Raw genomic sequence first — 20,359 nt, 5'->3', positions numbered from 1 at the left:
AAAAAGTGTGTCCCCAAACAGTTTTATTACTGTTTAAATCACACATAATTATTGTTACACAATTGGACACAATGTATTCTACAAAGGAATATGCAAACATAAAAAGTGCTATTAATGTTTTTGAGGGGGGTTTTTTCACAGTAATTAATGAACTGCTAAGTTTTTAACACTAATAAATGTTCAACTTACAAATCAAATTGTGTAAAGCAGAAATTTTTAAATTTACCCTATTAAGTCGGCCAAGTGTAGTACACTAGTTACTAAATAGTTTTCTGCCAATTTTGATTTGAATAAATGTTATGCTCAATATAAAAACAAACAGCACTGAAAACTGTGTGGGAAATCTCTCGCTCAACTATCACTCAGCAGACAAGACTATGCATTAGAAACATTTTATAAATATAAACAAATGTACACAACAACAACAACAAGTAAAACTGTATACAAAACAAACAAATTGTTACATACACTTGCGCTCTCTTTTCCAACTCAAAAGGTTCTCTTGAATGGCCCCTTGTACAATAGTGGGCTTTCTTATTCAGTGTATTCAATCTTCAATATCGTTCACATGTCATAAAAAACATACAACACAATATAGTGTAATTTGTTAACATCACAGGGAAAAATATTCCACCACCACTATAAATATGGATAGTGAAACTGATGTTCCTTCAGGGAAATATAACCCCTTTCGGGTGTAAGCTTACAGAAAAGCAGTGTATCATGCGCCTTATCACGATCTTTACATCCTGTAAGTCTCCTTCCCTTAGGTATCAGACATCCTGAATGTTCATCTCAGCACATGCAGTGAAATAAAATCAAGGAAGAAATCCTCGTGTATTACATTTAAAAATTTATTGCAACAAAAGATAAAACAGCACTATTCTCCCACATGGAGCTGTGCTTACAAATAAAACTCGTACCAGAGATACATCTTTAACGTGCACATAGTAAGATCTTTGTATGATGTTAAACACAAACAATCACGCCATATGTCACCTGGGATGATCTTCCGGTAATCTCGACTTAGCCAACGCGTTTCAACCCTTAAAACGAGGGTCTTTATCAAGGATAAAGACCCTCGTTTTAAGGGTTGAAACGCGTGATTGTTTGTGTTTAACATCATACAAAGATCTTACTATGTGCACGTTAAAGATGTATCTCTGGTACGAGTTTTATTTGTAAGCACAGCTCCATGTGGGAGAATAGTGCTGTTTTATCTTTTGTTGCAATTAATTTTTAAATGTAATACACGAGGATTTCTTCCTAGATTTTATTTCACTGCATGTGCTGAGATGAACATTCAGGATGTCTGATACCTAAGGGAAGGAGACTTACAGGATGTAAAGATCGTGATAAGGCGCATGATACACTGCTTTTCTGTAAGCTTACACCCGAAAGGGGTTATATTTCCCTGAAGGAACATCACTGTTGTGGATCCCTGTTTAGACATCAGTTTCACTATCTATATTTATAGTGGTGGTGGAATATTTTTCCCTGTGATGTTAACAAATTACACTATATTGTGTTGTGTGTTTTTTATGACATGTGAACAATATTGAAGATTGAATACACTGAATAAGAAAGCCCACTATTGTACAAGGGGCTATTCATGAGAACCTTTTGAGTTGGAAAAGAGAGCGCAAGTGTATGTAACAATTTGTTTGTTTTGTAAACTGTTATATGTGAATACCTGTGGAGTTCACAGTTACATATCCAGCTGCATATCTGAGTGGAGCGCCCAGTAGATTCTATATCCTGTAACTACACAAGTAAAACTGTGACTACTTTACCTTAACTCGAGAAGATTTTCTAGATCCTTCTCGGAAGGCCTGCACATAAAATAAAAAAAAAATAAAAAATAAAAAAAAAGTCATCATTTCACTGTCTGTTTGAGAAATTAGGAGCACCTGTCACCTTCATGTAAAACTACACTTGTATCTTTAAAAAAGGCCAATAAACCAAACACACAAGTTGATCAAAAAGGAAAATATCATGTAACATTCATAAATGTTCTAAACTCTCCGATATTGTAACAGAACTTGAGATGAGACTCAATTTACACTCAATATGAAATTAAGTGAAAAAGTTAATCTAACGGCACGTTTAAAATCGTATGCTCTGATAAGTTAATTTTTGCAACTAGATTTGCAATATTTAGTGATCATTATATAAATATGTAATTTTAGATTACGGTGTGCGTGTACTTGCATTCCTATGCTTGTGGAGACATTGACCTATTTACACACCAACACTGTGGGAACCTTAGTCATAGCTGGGTCAAAAAAATTAGGTCCCCACAAAACTTCCCAAGGCTAAATCAATGCAGGGGACATTCATGATACGCACTACATAAAAATCTGGCATGTCCTCGCAAGTCACTTTTGTCGGATCAAAAGTGTGCGTGTGTCTGATGTGGAGGGGAGTGTGTGTGCGCGCACACGCACGTGCCGCCTCAAGAGGTCATACATATGTAGGCACACACATTGTTCCTGCACTTTGTACACTTGACGGGGATAAAGACACGGTCGAAATTGGTCTGCTGCTAAAAGTTAAGAGGGGAGAGTGGAGCATGATAGAGCCCACCAGGAGACTCAGAATATAGCCAGGAGAGCAGTGGAGATGTGGATACCCCTTACACTTCTGAGTGCCCTTGAGAGGAGTGCAGTTCAATCACCAGCGGTAATGCCCAATTGCCCACCAGTGGAGCAAAGTGCAGGTACCCAGAGATGTGTTCTATGCACGACCATTTTCGACCTGCTGGCAGCGGTGTTTAAACACAGAGGGTCAGAGAGACGAAGCGTTGTCTGTCCAAGCGCTATCCAGAAACTTTAATGGCTCTACTGCCTGTACTTTGAAAAGCCCCTCTCAAATAGCCTGGTATATGGAGCATGTTCTCTGCAATGAGACTGAAGTAGCCTGGGCCATGAAACTCCCCAAGCACTTGAAAGAAAGGTGCATGCAATTGGCACATCTTCGCAATCAGCTCAATTTTGCACACAATGGTGAGGCAATGAGGACAAAACATGGTATTCTGGTCCTATGCAAACTTCCAGACAAAGAGATGGATGACGAAGGCTTCATGCACTGTGCAGCCTGCCAAGGCTTGTTTGTAAAATACAGTGCATCCAGAAAGTATTCACAGTGCTTCACTTTTTCCACATCTTGTTATGTTACAGCCTTATTTCAAAATGGAATAAATTCCCTTTTCACCTCAAAATTTTACACACAACACCCCATAATGACAACGTGAAGTTTTTGAGATTTTTGCAAATTTATTAAAAATAAAAAACTAAGAAATCACATGTACAAAAAATATTCACAGCCTTTGCTCAATACTTTGTTGATGCACCCTTGACAGCAATTACAGCCTCAAGTCTTTTTGAATATGATACCACAAGCTTGGCACACCTATCTTTGGGCAATTTCGCCCATTCCTCTTTGCAGCACCTCTCAAGCTCCGTCAGGTTGGATGAGAAGCGTCGGTGCACAGCCATTTTCAGATCTTTCCAGAGATGTTCAATTGGATTCAAGTCTGGGCTCTGGCTGGGCCACTCAAGGACATTCACAGAGTTGTCCTGAAGCCACTCCTTTGATATCTTGGCTGTGTGCTTAGGGTCGTTGTCCGGCTAAAAGATGAACTGTCGCCCCAGTCTGAGGTCAAGAGCGCTCTGGAGCAGGTTTTCATCCAGGATGTCTCTGTACATTGCTGCATTCATCTTTCCCTCTATCCTGACTAGTCTCCCAGTTCCTGCCGCTGTAAAAACATCCCCACAGCATGATGCTGCCACCATCATGCTTCACTGTAGGGATGGCATTCGCCTGGTGATGAGCGATGCCTGGTTTCCTCAAAACATGACGCCTGGCATTCACACCAGAGTTCAATCTGCCTCATCAGACCAGAGAATTTTGTTTCTCATGGTCCGAGTCTCCTTCAGGCGGCTTGCCATGTGCTTTTTACTAAGGAGTGACTTCCATCTGGCCAATCTACCATACAGGCCTGATTAGTGGATTGCTACAGAGATGGTTGTCCTTCTGGAAGGTTTTCCTCTCTCAGCAGAAGAATGCTGTAGCTCTGACAGAGTGACCATTGGGTTCTTGGTCACCGCCCCGATTAGGGCCCTTCTCCCCCGATCGCTCAGTTTAGACAGCCGGACAAGCTCTAGGAAGAGTCCTGGTGGTTCCGAACTTCTTCCATTTACGGATGATGGAGGCCACTGTGCTCATTGGGACCTTCAAAGAAGCAGATATTTTTCTATACCCTTCCCCAGATTTGTGCCTCGAGACAATCCTGTCTCGGAGGTCTACAGACAATTCCTTGACTTCATGCTTGGTTTTTGCTCTGACATGCACTGTCAAGTGTGGGACTTTATATAGACAGGTGTGTGCCTTTGCAAATCCTATCCAATCAACTGAATTTATCAAGGTGGCCTCCAATCAAGCTGTAGGAACACCTCAAGGATGATCAGTGGAAACAGGATGCACCCGAGCTCAATTTTGAGCTTCATGGCAAAGACTATGAATACTTATGTACATGAGATTTCTTAGTTTTTTATTTTTAATAAATTCACGAAAATCTCAAAAAAAAACAAAAACTTTTCACGTTGTCATTATGGAGTATTGTGTGTAGAATTTTGTGGGGGAAAAGGAATTTATTCCATTTTGGAATAAGGCTGTAGCATAAGAAAATGTGGAAAAAGTGAAGCGCTGTGAATACTTTCCGGATGCACTGTATTTGTGGTGACACATGAAGAGATGTACGCTAAACTAAAGAGGCAACAAGCCCACACCTGGCAAAAACAGCTTAACATCCCCACACGCTGTCTTCCACGAAGCTTCGAAAACATGTTGCCACTCTCTAATGTCCTCAACCTAAACGACACAGAATTGGATCAACTACAGACTTCCTTGGGCAGGACATCAGGGTGCACCGGCAGTATTACCACCACCCAGAAAGTACCCTTTAACTCCCAAAGATCAACAAACTGTTAATGGCTCTCGAGAGTGGAAGACTGGCTGAATTCAAAGCCAAGAATTTTGAGGAGATGCACATTGATGTTGATGGTAAGTAGAAAATCTTGTGTCTGATATATGTTTTTGACTTTTACCTCGGTCATTTACCAATCTGTTTCTTTTCAGAACCGGTCCAGCTACAGAACAACAGATTAGATGATTAACAAATCGCTTGTGACAGTGGGAAAAGTGTTCAAGCGTTCGGTCGACACCTCCACGTCAGTAGAGAAGCGGTGTTAGGGACCTGACAACACGGGACCAGTGCCCAGCCAAAGCTTCCACAGGTCAGTGTAGCACACAGTTTTGTTAGGCAAAAGGACTTTGCCTTCTCTGTATTTCGCAGAGCTGTAATGAACTGCTCTACTTCCTTTCAGGTTGTAAAGAAATTCAGAGAAAAAAAACTGGGAGGGACAGATAGGAGATCCAAGCTATGGAGAAGCACATAATCAAGTTTATCCAAACATGCCGGGTACCTGGGTGTGACTGCCGCATGCCTCATGGCTGAACCCTCCATACTGAAAGATCAGAACTGGTTGGTGGTGAAAATATACATAAAAGAACCACATAACAGCTTTAAAAAAAAGGATCAAACTTGCTGAAATGACACAGTGGTTGAACAGGGCTGTAACCTTCATGACCAGGTGCCTGTGTGTGCGAATGTTCTCAGACGGACAAAATAAATGAAGCTTAACCCACCATTATTATTATTACTATTTATTTATGTATACAGGAATGTGGATGTCCTCCGACGGTCAAAATACATAAAACGTTCCCCACCATGCAGTCTGTGTCAGTACTTTAAGCAATGTCAAAGCGGTAACTCTTGTGTCAAACAGCTCCTACACATACCCATATGACTGTTCTGTTGACGGGGCATTAGGAAAGTGGTGTCCCTACGCGCCATGTTCCAGACATGTGCCCTTACGATGCAATAAAAACAAGTGTGTCACTCTCCTAAATACATCTGTCATAGCTATATATAGATTTATGATTGTTAAAATAAGTTAATTCATTAAAAGGAACATGTATTTTCACACATGCCCATTCAAGTTTAAGTATACAAACAAATTTGCGCCAGTGTGTTGCAATCGTACGGATGTGAATTAAATCTAGTTTTATATAAAATGACCTTAACTTGTCACAAAACAGACTCGAAGTGTCTCCATAACCAAGGGATGAGCCAAACCCAACGTACACGATTCATTAGCAAAGAAAGGTTTTATTAAATAAAGTTTTATAAAAATAAATGCATTGACTAGGTATTTATATATTATAGTACAACATGTTTGTGATAACAGACTCTGTAACAAAAAGGCACTTTACAGACTTTTTAAAGGAGCGAAGAAATAGAACTATGCTTAGTCCACTAAAAACTATAGGAGCAGGATCATGCTAAATCTGACAAATTCATGGGCATGACATTCTAGTGCATTGTGAGCAACCATATTTGCATTTAGTTTGTAATGCACTTTTATGACCTTGATAATGATCTCAGCAGGGATTGAAATATCAAATTTAAGACCGCTTGATTTCATCATTTGTTTGGAGAGTCAAGTTAGATATAAATCTCTATCTTTCTCTATTTCAATATATGTTGTACCTTATATATAGTGATTTGTTAAAAGCTCTGTATGTAAACTCAATTATATTAGTTCATCTTGCCTTTTTAGATTTTGCTGTATTTTGTTCCTTTTCTCCACTTTTCTTCCTCTTCTTGTCATTCACCTTTGTTACTCTGGTGGCAGTGAGAGTAAGTGTTGTAGGAGTGTGCTGGAAGGCAGTATAGAGCTCCATAGGAACTTCATCACAACTCTCAGTTGCACTGGTATCACCATCTTTAAAATTAGATAGACATATCAAAAAATTTTAAATGAAACTTAGTGGATAAACCATTTGCTACATATACATGTCATATACAATTTGTGCACTTTAGAACACAATAAAGTGGAAAAAATAGGCCATATTTAAAGGGTTTAAAGTTTTGTATTGTAGCAGAGCAGCATGGTCCTTGAAAAGGTTAAAAGCCTTTGTAAAGAACAAAAGTAAAAAAAAAGCTACCAACTTCTCACATTAAAAATCAATGCCCACTTTTCTACTATTTGGTGAGAGGCACCTGTTTTTTTGTTGTTTTTTTACAGTATTGTTGGAGGTGAAAATAAGGCTAAAATAAATAGGCTATAATTGGATATGCATTAAACAAGCAAAACTAAAAACAGGTGCCTCTCTTAGGTAGAACCAAGAATTCCTGTAGTGCTACATTCTAAGGAGTTTAAAGTACAGAATTTGTGATAGATTATGTATCAGCAATAATGTACACAAAACAAAAAGGATAAAACAATATATTATTTGCTCCCTATTTTGCTCTCCTCTTCAGCTTATATCACCACATTATTTTAGAATCTAATTGTTTTAATTAATGCAATGCAGTAATACGGTTTAAAGTAAAAGTTAACAAAAACTCCATCTGACATTTTTTATGCAATAATAAACCATAAATGAATTTTGAAAGAGAAATAGGGGAAACATGCACTATGTGGGATTACACAAACTAGATACATTTGAAATATAGTATACCTGTAACATTTATAGATATACCCAGTACATGTACTTTATTGCACATTTCACTAGCAACGAGTGTGATCATAAATGTTTTATATACAATGGGCTGTGTGTGTTGGGGGTCCCTTCTACTTTTTCCACTTCACTTTTATAACATCTGTTTACATGCAAAAAAAAAAAAAACATAGCTTAGATAGCAGTGACAAATGGGTCTCACACACTCACATATATACTCATATGTGATTGTGCCTGACACCATCTAATTAGTGTATTTGCCCATTTCAGCAACACCCATTGCTAACAGGGGCATACAATCTTCATAGTCAGACATTCGCATTTGAGTGGGTAGTACTGAAGAGCTCAGTGACTTTCAACGTGGCTCTGTCATAGAATGCCATCTTTCCAACAGATAGGTTTGTTAACTTTATCCAGCTTGAGCTACCCCAGTCAACTTCAAGTGCTGTTATTATGAAGTGGAAGCGTCTAGGAGCAACAAGTGCGAGGGCTGTCTATGTCGAGCATATGGCAAATTAAATATAATACTTTGGGGCATATTCAATTGTTGGTGTTACTGCCTAAAGTAACGTGGCGCAAGCACTATTACCGTCATTGCAAATACAGTTATTACGGTACATTTCACGCTGGATTTCAGCTCGCGGCTCAGGGAGCTGCGAGTTGAAATCCGGCTTAGTATTACTGCAATAAACGGTAATACTTTTTCCGTGGCGAAAAACACCAACAATTGAATATGCCCCTTTGGGTTAGATTTACCAAACCTTCTAAAAACGAAAAACAGAGGTCTTGCCAATAGAAACCATACAGATGCTAGCAATCATTTATCTAGTACATTCTAAAATATGATAGAATCGGATTGGTTGCTCTGGGCAACACCTCCACTTTCCCTTTTTAGGTTTGGTAATTCTATTGCTTTGACTATTGCTATCAAGTTGTTTCAAGTACTAATTAGGCACAATAATAAGAGTAGGACTTTATTATATATCACTTAAGCATAAAAACTAAAGGCCACTTATCCTACAAGAAAGGCAAAAGAGGCATACAGAATAAATTGAAACACACAGCAATACATTACTAAATTGGAAAATCAGCCAAAAAGGAATCTTGAGAAATTTAGAAGGAAAGGAAACTCAGTTTGTTGAAAAGAAGAATTGTGAGTAATTAAGGAGTGGGGGGTGTCACACTTGAAATGGTACCTACCAGATAAAAGGCTTCCGTTGTTGCCTCTACCATTGTAGCACGTTTGAAGATCATCTGCATTAGAGTCACAAAAGTTATAGCCCAAAAGGTATGTGGCACTCAATAAATAACATCAGTGCACTAAAACTCTTTGCCTCTGAGCATGACCAGATTGATCTGTTCACCTAATGGCAAAGAAAGTATTGCCTCCTTAATAGGCTTCACCATTGTCCCAACTATGAAGATGATCTATGTAACTGCATCTAAAATAGCAATGCTCAAAAATTAAGATCATAAAAATAAAATAAGCATATATTAGTGGCTAATAAAGTTATTTCCAATGAATGGGTTTTGATTTTTATCACTGGCCATTTTGGGCATTGTTTACGATTCAAAGTGATGTACAAAGTTAACTTTGTTCTAAACAGTATGGGCAAAAATGAAATACATCATTGTCAGAGCTCATTTCAGAAGTGTTTTCTCTCATGATAATAGAAATAAAAATATAATCTTAAGCCATTTAAAAACTTGAATAATGTGAAAATGTGTTAAGCAACAAAAAGTCAAAATTTCATGTTAACAAAATTTGACACAATCAATTACAATAGCTTACATTAGAGCTGTGTCCATAGCTAATCAAATCATGACTCAATAATCTATGCAGCTTTCTGGATGCTATCTCATACACCATAGAGCATTCATATGTTCAGGAACCCAATATCAACTTTTATTATATAGGGTAGTTAAATACAGCGATTAAAACCACTGAATGCATTTTGCTTCAAAACAGGGACATTATGAAATGTCTGGCACATGCCTTAGGTAAAAATATATTAAGCCATCAGACAATCACAAAAATTCTCAGCCTTCCCGCCACATAAACAGTTAATTCATACAAATGAGGAAAAAACAAAAAACGTTCATTAAGTGAACATTAAAGGGGATCTGGAGAAGTTATTGTTAACATTGCTTTTTAAATTGAAGTTAAAGAAACTAAGCAGTGATGTCAGAATTTAAGAATCGTTTTGAAGCTGTACTTAGTGACATCAGTATACTGCTATAATTCATGTATTTTAAGACAGACTGTATATCCCTAAAGTAAACAAGAGACGTGTGTAACTTTATAATGTATGTGTCTCTTTACATTCGTAGAATGAACAGGGAACAAATTGGACCCTATAAATTATCCCAGAGGACATTTTCCCATTAATAAAAAGTCATTCAACTTGTTTAGGAATTGGTGGTTATGGAAGATTGACACTAGGATACTTAGATATGCCATACATGTTTGCATTTTACTTTGAGGCAATGGGGGAACACCAATTTGCCACCAAGCGTTTCCAGAACGCCCATGAGAAAGTTCACAGCAGAGATTTGACAATCGCTGCTCATTTTTACCTGACACCTCTAAAAATGAACATACATTTCTACCGTAATTGCAGGCAATGCGGAAATTGAATTCCCCCCCTAGAATTAAAATTCACAAGTGTTATGCAAACCTACTTCACACCTACCTGACAAATGCTCTCTTTTTCTTTGTTGAAGCAATATTGCTCGTTCTCTGTCCAGAGCCCTGTCAGAAAAGTAAAAAAGTTTAGTCAATCAAAACTAGCATGGCAAAATGTACATGAAGAATAAGTTGAATGCTGTAAAAATTAACAAATTGTAACTACAAAGAATGAATTCCTATAACAGCTTAATGGTGGTTTGCAGAGTTCTGTGCTTAAACAACCAGCATTTTATTATTAATAAACATTTTGGTTAATGATGAATTATGCACAAGTAGGGTGGATGGAGTTAGTAGGATAATCCAAACAGAGTAACTTTACAGAAATAAGTACATTTTCATATAGATATATACATTTATGCAAAAGCAACGTGAAACCACTTACCGAGGCTGACAGCGCTCACATAAGTAGATATCTGGAATATTTTGTCTATCGATACCCATGCAATCTATATGTTGCCAGACACTGAAAAATTAAATAAAAAAAAACATTGCAGATAGGCTTGGTATAAATGTGAAGAGACCATCTATCTATTAGACATCAATCATTCCCAGTCCCTTTTATTCAGGTCTCAGTGGAAAAAGGTCAATAAGAATGTTTCAAACCATATACTGTACATTACATATGTAGAAAATGTACAGCAATTACAGGAATGAACACATTTTCAGCAAACAGATATTTCACATATTTACTGAAACTTACTCTCATACCTGCATTTGTCACAACAAATCATGTACCCGTCATCATGGGTAAAGCCGCAGATACATCGAGTGACATCTGTTCCATAGCTTCCATCTTCTGAAGTGCTGATGGTTGTAGCACTAGATGTCTCATCAAAATGAGGAGTTGTAAATATGTTCACTTCATTCTTAATAAGAACAGGGGGCGGAGATGCCGGTGGTGTTGGTGGAGGGCGAGCACCATAGTTGTGATCCTATGTTTCCACATAAAAAAAAATCCAAAAAAGAGAAAATTAAACAAATGAGCCAAATTACTGCATCAATACTTACAACTGGATGAACAATTTTATATAAAAGCACTGGCATATTAATTATTGCAAAAATATGTTTCAGTTTCATTTTAAAATTGACTGACAACTAAATATGCAAGAAATAAAATTCAATATGAAAAATGTGTCTTGGAAATTTCTCACATACTGCATATAATACATAACTGTTATTACAATTGTGTATGAATCAACCAATCAAGTTCAGACAAAAACTGGGGCTGTATGATGCATTGACCAATAGGAAACGGAGGTTGTGGCTTCCTATTTGCCTATGCATCCACACCCCATTTAAAGTGCTATTTTAGAATGGAAAATTAGCAGCACTCCCAGAGCTAACCAGGATCACAGTCTAAGATTATAAACCAAAGTCTGTATAACTGGTAGGTTTATACTTAACTAAGAATGTGTTGGATTCCATTTTGGGTAGATTCAGTTAACAGGAGAGTTAGAAAACTGCTAATGTACAAAAAAAAAAAAAAAAAAAATGCACTATATTGGTCGATTCACATATAATCTCCTGTCCAGATAAATCGGAGCAAGTTTACAGAGAAAGAAAAATGGTACACAACTTTTTGTCACTGTCTAAAAATTGTTGGATGTGTCTTCTGTGGTAGGGGAGAGCAGACTTTTAAACAAAGAGTGGACAGTCAGGGCAAGAATGAAATGTGCACTTTAATGTTATGTCTAATATATTAATATTAAAGTGCATAGGTTTAGCAGTCTTATCAGGCAACTTGCATAACAGTGAGTTTGGTGTAAGTAAATAAAAGCATATCTCCCAAGAGAATCATTCTTTTGGTAAAAATGGTCAGCATTGTTGTTTAACTGAAATGTTGATTAAAGTGGTTGTACAGTTTCAGATCACTTTATTAATAGACAAAATGGTTTAAGAGAAACAGATTTTACAGCGAGTACAAAAACCCTCTTATCTCTTGCACAGCCATTTGGGGGGACACTACTAACAATGGGAGCATTCTAAAGCTGCCCTTATGAGTGAATACACGCAGAACGTGCTGCGCGCAAAACTTTTCGGCCAAAACTGGCGTCTTTGGAGAGAGTCATTGAAGCACGGAGGACCAGTTAGCTACCAGACACAATTGCAAGACCTATATGCTCCATTTCTTCCCGCACAGGAGGCACTGACCAACCGGGTGGAGTGAGCCATAATATCCTCTAGGAAAAAAGGGGAACCTGCTAAGAGATAAGCTTGCCGAATAGTAGTTTTAATCCATCTGGCAACTGTCTGTTACGTTGTCGTACGATCCATATCGATCCGCAAAGCCCAAACCAAATCAAACAGAAGGAGCGAATCCAGTGAACCGGACTGCAAATTCGGAAGTCCCGATCTCGAAGATGATATGGCAAGTAAAAAGGAGACCTTCCAGGTCAGAATTTTTAAGGGAACGGATTCTAAAGGTTCAAACTACGACTGTTGCAAAGCTGAAGAGGTGGTTGAACGTGAAGTACCCCCTGAAGAAAGGTGTGGACCTCCGTCAACAGCTAGTTGTCTTTGGAAAAAGACAGACAAGGCCGAGACCTGAACCTTAAGAGAAGCCAAATGCAGGCCCTTGTCCAGGCCATCCAGGAGGAAAGACAAGAACAAAATTAAGAAGTGGGTGCACCTCACTGTTCACACCAACCTATAAAGGACTTCCAAATCTGGTGAAAATTCTTAGAAGACAACGGTTTTCTGGCCCTTAGTCATCGTCTGGATGACTGTCAGAGAAACCTTTTCTGTGGAGAATCAGGGCCTCAGCCGCCAGACTGTTAAAGCCAGCCATGGTTCTATCGCCATGATCGGTGTACCAGGATCTTCTTGGCCAGTCTGGTGCCAGCAGAATTACCTGCACTTCTTCCCTCTTGGCCTTCTTTAGCACCTGAAGTAACATAGGAATCAAAGGAAAGATACACATCAGCCAATAATTTCAGGGAACATACATGGCATCCACTAGGGATGCCTACGGATCCTTAGTCCTGGCAAAATAACGGGCCACTTTGTGCTTCAGCCAAGAGGCCAACATGCCGACCTCTGACTAACCACACCTGTACGCAATCTGCCCGAACACCTAAGGATGGAGGGACTATTCCGCTTTATAATGGCATGTAGACTTTAGTAGCCAGCTTCACAATTGTCCACCCCTGGGTTAATTGCTGATATGGCCAGAACATGATGTTCCACTCAACACCTGATTCTGCTTGCCTCCTTTATGCCAAGGGAACTTCTGCGTGCGCCCCCCCCCCCCCCCACGTTTAATGTATGGCAACGCTGTGTCATTATTGGACGGACCTCGAATAGGTCCGTTTCTCAGAAAGAACCGTGTGTACAGAGTGTTGAAAACTGCCTACAGCTCGAGAACACTGAAGGCCAGTCTTGCCTCAACCTGAGACCAAAGCCCCTGAAGACGGAGGTTCAGTGGCACCGCAAACAAGCCATGTAGGCTGGCGTCTGTAGTTACTATGGTCCAGTCCCACACAAAGAGATGTGCCTGTCAGAATCCTCATCTTCAGCCACCACAAGATAGATTGACAGGTCAGTGACGACAGACAGAACTGTGTTGCCAATTGAGGATTGGACTTCTATTCACGGCCCTTCTAAAACAAGATACTAGCTGCAAAAAAAGAAACCATACGTTCCATAACCTTTATGCACTGAACAATGGAAAATGCTCGATGCATGGTTTCCACCCATTTTTGAAAGGCCAGAATCTGTACGCGCATTTTCCCGTCTGTGCTCCACAATGGATGTAGCCAGTTTCTTAGCTTAGCTGGACTCCACCACGCCAGGTTCGTACCCTCAAGATGAAAGCAGATAAAGATTCTTAGACTCACAAGCCACACATGGGTATCCAGGTCTGACCGTCCAATGGGTAACGTCTCTTGACACCTAGAGCATGTGGAAGTACACCACTGAGCTGAGTCCGCAACCTTGGAAGTGCAACTCAAGCCTTTTTCTGACAATGCAAAAACACAGAAAGAAAAATAGGAACAGAGAAACACAGTTGAAAACAATTAGAGTATTCTTGCACTTTACCCATCTATAAACTAAACTAGGTATAGGCAGGAGCCTATACCAAAAAGTCCTCACTCCTAAGGCACTTAAAAAAAACCTGAGGTATCCACAGGAGAGGAGGGGCATAGTAGGGGAGGAGAGTAGAGATCAAAGAAGTTGATAAGTGCCTAAACTCCACACCCACTACTATACCCCAATGTCTCACAGTGTCCCCTAATGGCAGGAGAGAGAAACATGTATTCTATAAGTCAGTCGTCAATACAGAAGAGTGTAAAATAATCTAAAATGGGAAAGGTTCAGTACTCAATTAACCCAAGAGAGTACAGAGACAAGTGAGAAAAGGTACTCAAACAGTAATGGAAAGAGTATAGTAATAATAACAACAACGACACATAGGTTAAAACAGTCACAATACCACACAGCCAGATATAAAAATTTCCTTCCCAGGTAAAGAAGTTACCAGACACTGCAAAGACAAGGGAGCAGGCTAAACTGGTGGGGTTTTCCTCACAAAAAAAAAAATCTGACAAGAGAAGAGGTGCCACCCATCAGGAAGAAGCACCTCCTCCTCTCTGCCACTTTAAACATGGCAGCTCCAGCTGAGCTTTAACAGAACCTGGTGGGAGGTGAACAAGCTACAGCTTCCTGCCTTCTCTCCCCTGCTATCTTCAAGATCCATTGCTGCCAGCCTCCTCAGTAGCCGGGGGGTGGAGATCGCCAACAGCCACTTCTCAAACACACCTGTTTGAGACTGGGGCTGCATGCCGCAGTCCTCGCTGCCCTGGTGCAACTTCAGGGTCCCTGTGCACTGTGACCTTTTGATGGGAGCCCATAGGTTGAGAGCAGGGGACGGCAAGAGAGGACAGACAGCGTCATCCTTGTTCTCGTCGGCGGTGTTCAATCCTTGAACACTGCTATCTGTCAAAACTAAAATAAAAATAAAATTAAAAAAACTAATTTAAAAACGTGCCATACTTCATAGGCACTTGTTAAAAACTGATGGTCCTCCCATCCAGGGGTCATAGAGGAGTGGGAGCAGGCCAGACAAGTTAGTAAAAATCAGTGCCTTTCTGTCAGCACAGCTCCCTCTGTAGCCATGGTCAGCAGTGTGCCCCAAATGGCTGTACAAGAGAAAAAACTTTTTTTTCTTCTGTGTTTTTCTGTCTAGAAGTCAGTAAGTTATTTAAAGTTATTGTCCATGTATAAGGATGAGTAAGGCACCTGCACAGCAGTGATAAACAACACTGTCGGGAGCAATCATCATCATTTATTTATATAGTGCCATTGATTCCGCAGCACTGTACAGAGAACTCATTCACATCAGTCCCTGCCCCATTGGAGCTTACAGTCTAAATTCCCTAACAAACACAGAGAGAGAGAGAGACCAGGGTCAATTTTGAGAGCAGCCAATTAACCTACTAGTATGTTTTTTGGAGTGTGGGAGGAAACTGGAGCACCCGGAGGAAACCCACGCAAACACAGGGAGAACATACAAACTCCACACAGATAAGGCCAAGGTCGGGAATTGAACTTATGACCCCAGCGCTGTGAGGCAAAAGTGCTAACCACTTAGCCACCGTGCTGCCCGCAATGTTTATATATTTTGGTACATGGTTACCTTCAGCTATCCTTATTCTGAAAGACCATTATTTTTAATATTCATCATAAAAGTTGTTTCTTTTTTTGTCTATGGTGTTAATGCCAATATAACCATAGCAAAAAAAACAAAACAAAAACCATCTCACTGCATACAAATATCTACACCCAACACTTACCGCATAAGGCAAGCCGATATAACTGTGCGAGTGATGAGAGCTGCTGGTATATAACTGGTGGGGATAACTGTTTGACTTTTCAACTACAACTGGGCTTGCTTCTACGGATTCTGGTCTACATGAAGAGAAGGAAAAGTGCTCTTTAGAAAAAAAAACAGAACCAGAGTGAATCCCAAGTTAACAGATGTCTATAGCATTTCTAATTTCCATTTTGACGTGTGTGCGATATAGAATATATATATATATATATATATATATATATATATATATATATATATATATATATATATATATATATACACACACACACACACACACACACACATATATACACACACATATATACACACACACACACATACATACACATGATAAATACACACACATATAAATACACCACTTCTGATTGAGTGCAAGTGCTACTAGAAGGAGAAGCGGATGTTGTGAGTGGGTTTAGGTGGCCACAACATGGGTGTACTGATTAAGATGCTTTTCTCCAAGTGCAGAGGGCACAAAAATCACATTTGTGCTATACTGACAACATACAGTATGTTAGCTCTGTTTGCCAACTATGAATTTATAAAACAGTGATCAGGTCAGGTGAAAACTTGTAACCAGTGCTAGAATCAATGACAGTGCATGTTGCTTGTTATATACTTCTATTATATGTAAGGCTCCTGTGTAAATATACAATGCAATTAAATATAAAACATTTAAGCTGTAATGGGAGCATACACAATAGAGTAGTTAAGATGTATCATCACAACATTTAAAGATACCAAACCTAAAACAGCAAAATGGATCAAACTGTTACTATTCACAAATGTATATGTAATTCAGAAAAATATAATTGTTATACTTCAAGTTATATGAACCATTGTTATGTACCTCACAAGAAGCTATTTTTCGGTTAATAACTCAATTTTTCAAGACCAAAAAAAAGATGTTTTGTAGGGGAGAAGAGGACAAAAAACAAAAGGATTATAAAGACATGGGGACAACTAAAACATGCTGAAACCAATCCCAAACATAAAACCCACAAACCAATATTCAATATTCACTGCAAGGTGAGGACCAAGTGCATACCAACCAACTACTATCTATCTACTCCCATTTAAAGCTAAAAATGCATCATTTAAATTAATTAACTGAAATTTATTTTGTTCCGATAAATTTCTGAAATAATTGTGTGACTGTTATAGTTGACTTCTTGACAACGTTGAATTTTAAAAAGAAACCCAGATATCTGGATCTACTCTGTGTAAAGTAGTACAGACTTACAAATCAAACCTATAAATAGAGGGCAACTAAAAAATGAAAGTTGAAAATATGTACATAACTAAAAACCAGGATTTCATGCTAAGAGCTGTATTTCTCATTCTTATTTTTGTAAATAGTTAAGGACAGATGCATGACCAGTGTACTGCCAGACTTTCAAAAACACTCAAATCAATAGTCTGATTATACAGGGCGTTTCAAAAGTCGCAGTACACCCTTTTATTTCAAAAACTCTACAGGAAATTGGGAAACCTGAATACTCCAGTAAGGTATGGGTGACGTGGTCTATCTTTTACGGTATGTACCAAACATGGGCGCCATCTTGAAATCGGCCAATTGACCCAATTCCTGTAGAGTTTTTGAAATGAAAGGGTGTACTGCGACTTTTGAATCATCCTGTACTTTGTAGATACACAGCTACATACTCAATTAACAGGGGACCAGAAAGATTTCACTAAAATGGCAAATGTGAACCAGTCTTGCATCTAAATATTTTTTTTTTTCCATTATTTTGTTTTAAAATAACAGTAAGACGACTAACCATATTTTTATTCTTTATATTTGTTAAAAGGTAAATATTGATACAGGTCTAAAAATATTCTTATGGGACTTTATATGGCTTCCAAGATAGTAACAGAAAGTATTCTATTAGAACTAACCATTCAGTGCAGTTGCTATTGTTTATTTCATCTACCCATAATGCCTTTATTCCCACCAAACGGCTCTTTAAAATTGAGATAATCCTCTCCTAATAAAAATGACATTGGGTTGTGGCCTTGCAGAAGGAGATAAGTGCGATATAATTGAAGGTGCATTGTGACCACATATGATGCTTGGTCACGTTTGGCAAGCTCCCAAACTATGACAAGGAGCAGATAAAGAAACAGTAAACAACTCCATGAGTTTGCTCATTCCTTGTACAGGGGGATAACAAAATTATGTCTAGCTTATGCATAGTCTGTTGCTAGGCTAATACTAAGAAAAGAAAATTAATAAGGGATGGGGTGGGTCGGTGAGGTGCTTTGGCCAAAGTAATGAAGCTCACATGCCACAACAAGGGTCCTGATTTTATGAGTCAAAAGAATATCCATGCATTTGTGAAGCTGAAGTGCAGTTCAACTCCTGATTAAGTAATGCAAAAGGTTATATTTTTAAATCCAACATAAAGATTTTACTTACTCTGAGCCTGCAGCCATTTCTAAATATGGAGTTTCTGCTGTCTCAACCCGCAAAGGGACCACTATGCTCATGACGTTCGCTTCTGATAAACTCGATTACTATGGTGTCCGCTGCATCGGGATCCAAAACACTGGGGCATGCCAGCCACAGTGCTCATTGCAAACATCTAAGTGCATCCACAAACTCTATAGTGAGAAAGGAAGACGAAGGAAAACATAAGCAGAAGTTCCTTTATTCTTTAAGAAAGCAGCAAACATTAGCAGCATAAACCTCCAATACCTGTAAATATTACAAACATTTTGGAGATGCAACTCTTCCTCCTTCAACCATCTATCTTTTCACAGTCTCAAATCGTAAGACACAAAATTAGGCTGTTCTGCAAAACCAGTTTTGGAAAATCCAAAAATCAATAGTATAAAGACTCAGTAAGATAGTAATTGCAAGTACAAATTATTACCACACACACCATTTGTCACAAAATAAGTTATTAAACTGGTAATCCTTCTTTGGTACTTCCTACAATAAAGTCTTTTTCAAAGCTTGTCCGAAAAGTAGGAAGCTTCATGCAGGTTGCGGACATCACAGAAATTATCTCCAGAGCATAGATATAGATATATATAGCTTTTTTATATATTATACACATATACATACACACATATATATCTTTTTATGTTATATGCTCATATATAAGTTTAATAGTATATTTACAGGAGTGTCTGTTCCAGTGGTCAGAATAGAACTCAGGGCCCCAGCATTATGAGACATTACTGCAAACCACTGTAACGCCCATTAATATGTAGCTGTCTTTATGTGCCAAGGCTGCTTTAAGAAAACTGCTTACACCTTGTTCTGATCCTTAACTAATCTCAGTTCTGATAAGGATTTATGAAAGATGCACTCCAAAGCAGCTGAAATTAGGAGAGGTCAGGAACGAGACAACCTATTAAATCATAACAGCATTTCGTTTAACAATACGCGCTAGTATTGGTATAAACCTTGTGTTATTTCACCAGACATGGAGTACACCAATCCCCTGCTTCATACTGAGAAGTTACTGGACAGAGATGTAGAGTCTGCCCAATCAAGATTTAAAAATATCTAAAAAAAACACAAAAAATATACAACACAGGTGCTAATGATACTACTTTTCAGACATTCAAATGTATCAGAATCGGAATATTAACAAGCTGAATAAAATATGAAAAATAACATTATACTCAACTTAACTATTTTCTACATATGAAATAAGAACTGTTCAAAGTATATCTTAAGCTTGAATCTTCTCTATACACTCAAATAAAATATTATATATATTTTAAAATACCTTATGCTATGTTTTGAAGCAGCAATAGGCAATAGTATAAGCTGCACACTTCCATATTAGACAATTTATGGATTTTTTTTTTCTGTACAGTCCAATATAACCACATTTTGACAGGTTACAATTCTGACACAACACACTAAGTAAAAAAATAGCTTTTTTTCTAATGCCATGATATATCGTTATACTAACAATGTTTTGCAATACTTTATTTGCTACATGGCTAACTTGAGCTTGCTCTTTTAATAAAGTAAACTGATATTCTAAAACAGTCACTGAAAACGGGTATAAACAGGAGAACCAATAAAAAGCTGTAAATTGCAACCTTGCGGTTACTTATTGGTCTGAACAGCAACACCACCCCCCCCAATTAGTGGGATGACTGCAAGTACATCTAGAAAAAGTCACAGCTTGATCTTAAATTTCGGAAATGAATCAGATTCAAATATATACACTCACATTTAAATATTTCCAGTTTACGTTTATAAGCCAACCTGTATTTTATTTGTAATG

The 20,359-nt window shown here is 38.4% G+C and overlaps 1 protein-coding gene across 7 annotated transcripts in view; it reads right to left on the bottom strand.

Moving 5' to 3' along the window:
• KMT2E (lysine methyltransferase 2E (inactive)) overlaps positions 1-20,359 on the bottom strand; it is a 61,383-nt gene that overhangs the window by 27,928 nt on the left and 13,096 nt on the right. For 5 of the 7 annotated variants that reach the window (XM_075208764.1, XM_075208768.1, XM_075208770.1 and 2 more), the window contains exons 2-9: positions 18,526-18,710; positions 16,069-16,183; positions 10,985-11,208; positions 10,659-10,739; positions 10,281-10,339; positions 8,788-8,841; positions 6,676-6,848; positions 1,794-1,832 (exon numbers count right to left, since the gene is read on the bottom strand). In XM_075208764.1, coding sequence (XP_075064865.1) covers positions 1,794-1,832; positions 6,676-6,848; positions 8,788-8,841; positions 10,281-10,339; positions 10,659-10,739; positions 10,985-11,208; positions 16,069-16,183; positions 18,526-18,596 — 816 coding nt within the window. In that variant the 5' untranslated portion in view covers positions 18,597-18,710. The remainder of the gene's footprint in view (positions 1-1,793; positions 1,833-6,675; positions 6,849-8,787; positions 8,842-10,280; positions 10,340-10,658; positions 10,740-10,984; positions 11,209-16,068; positions 16,184-18,525; positions 18,711-20,359) is intronic. The other 2 variants (XM_075208769.1, XM_075208771.1) reach the window with 1 other exon arrangement.

Source organism: Mixophyes fleayi, chromosome 4, assembly GCF_038048845.1.
Source record: "Mixophyes fleayi isolate aMixFle1 chromosome 4, aMixFle1.hap1, whole genome shotgun sequence".
Classification (NCBI taxonomy): Eukaryota; Metazoa; Chordata; class Amphibia; order Anura; family Limnodynastidae; genus Mixophyes; species Mixophyes fleayi.
Note: the sequence above shows the minus strand (reverse complement) of the source record. Positions and strands in the feature narration are given on the sequence as shown.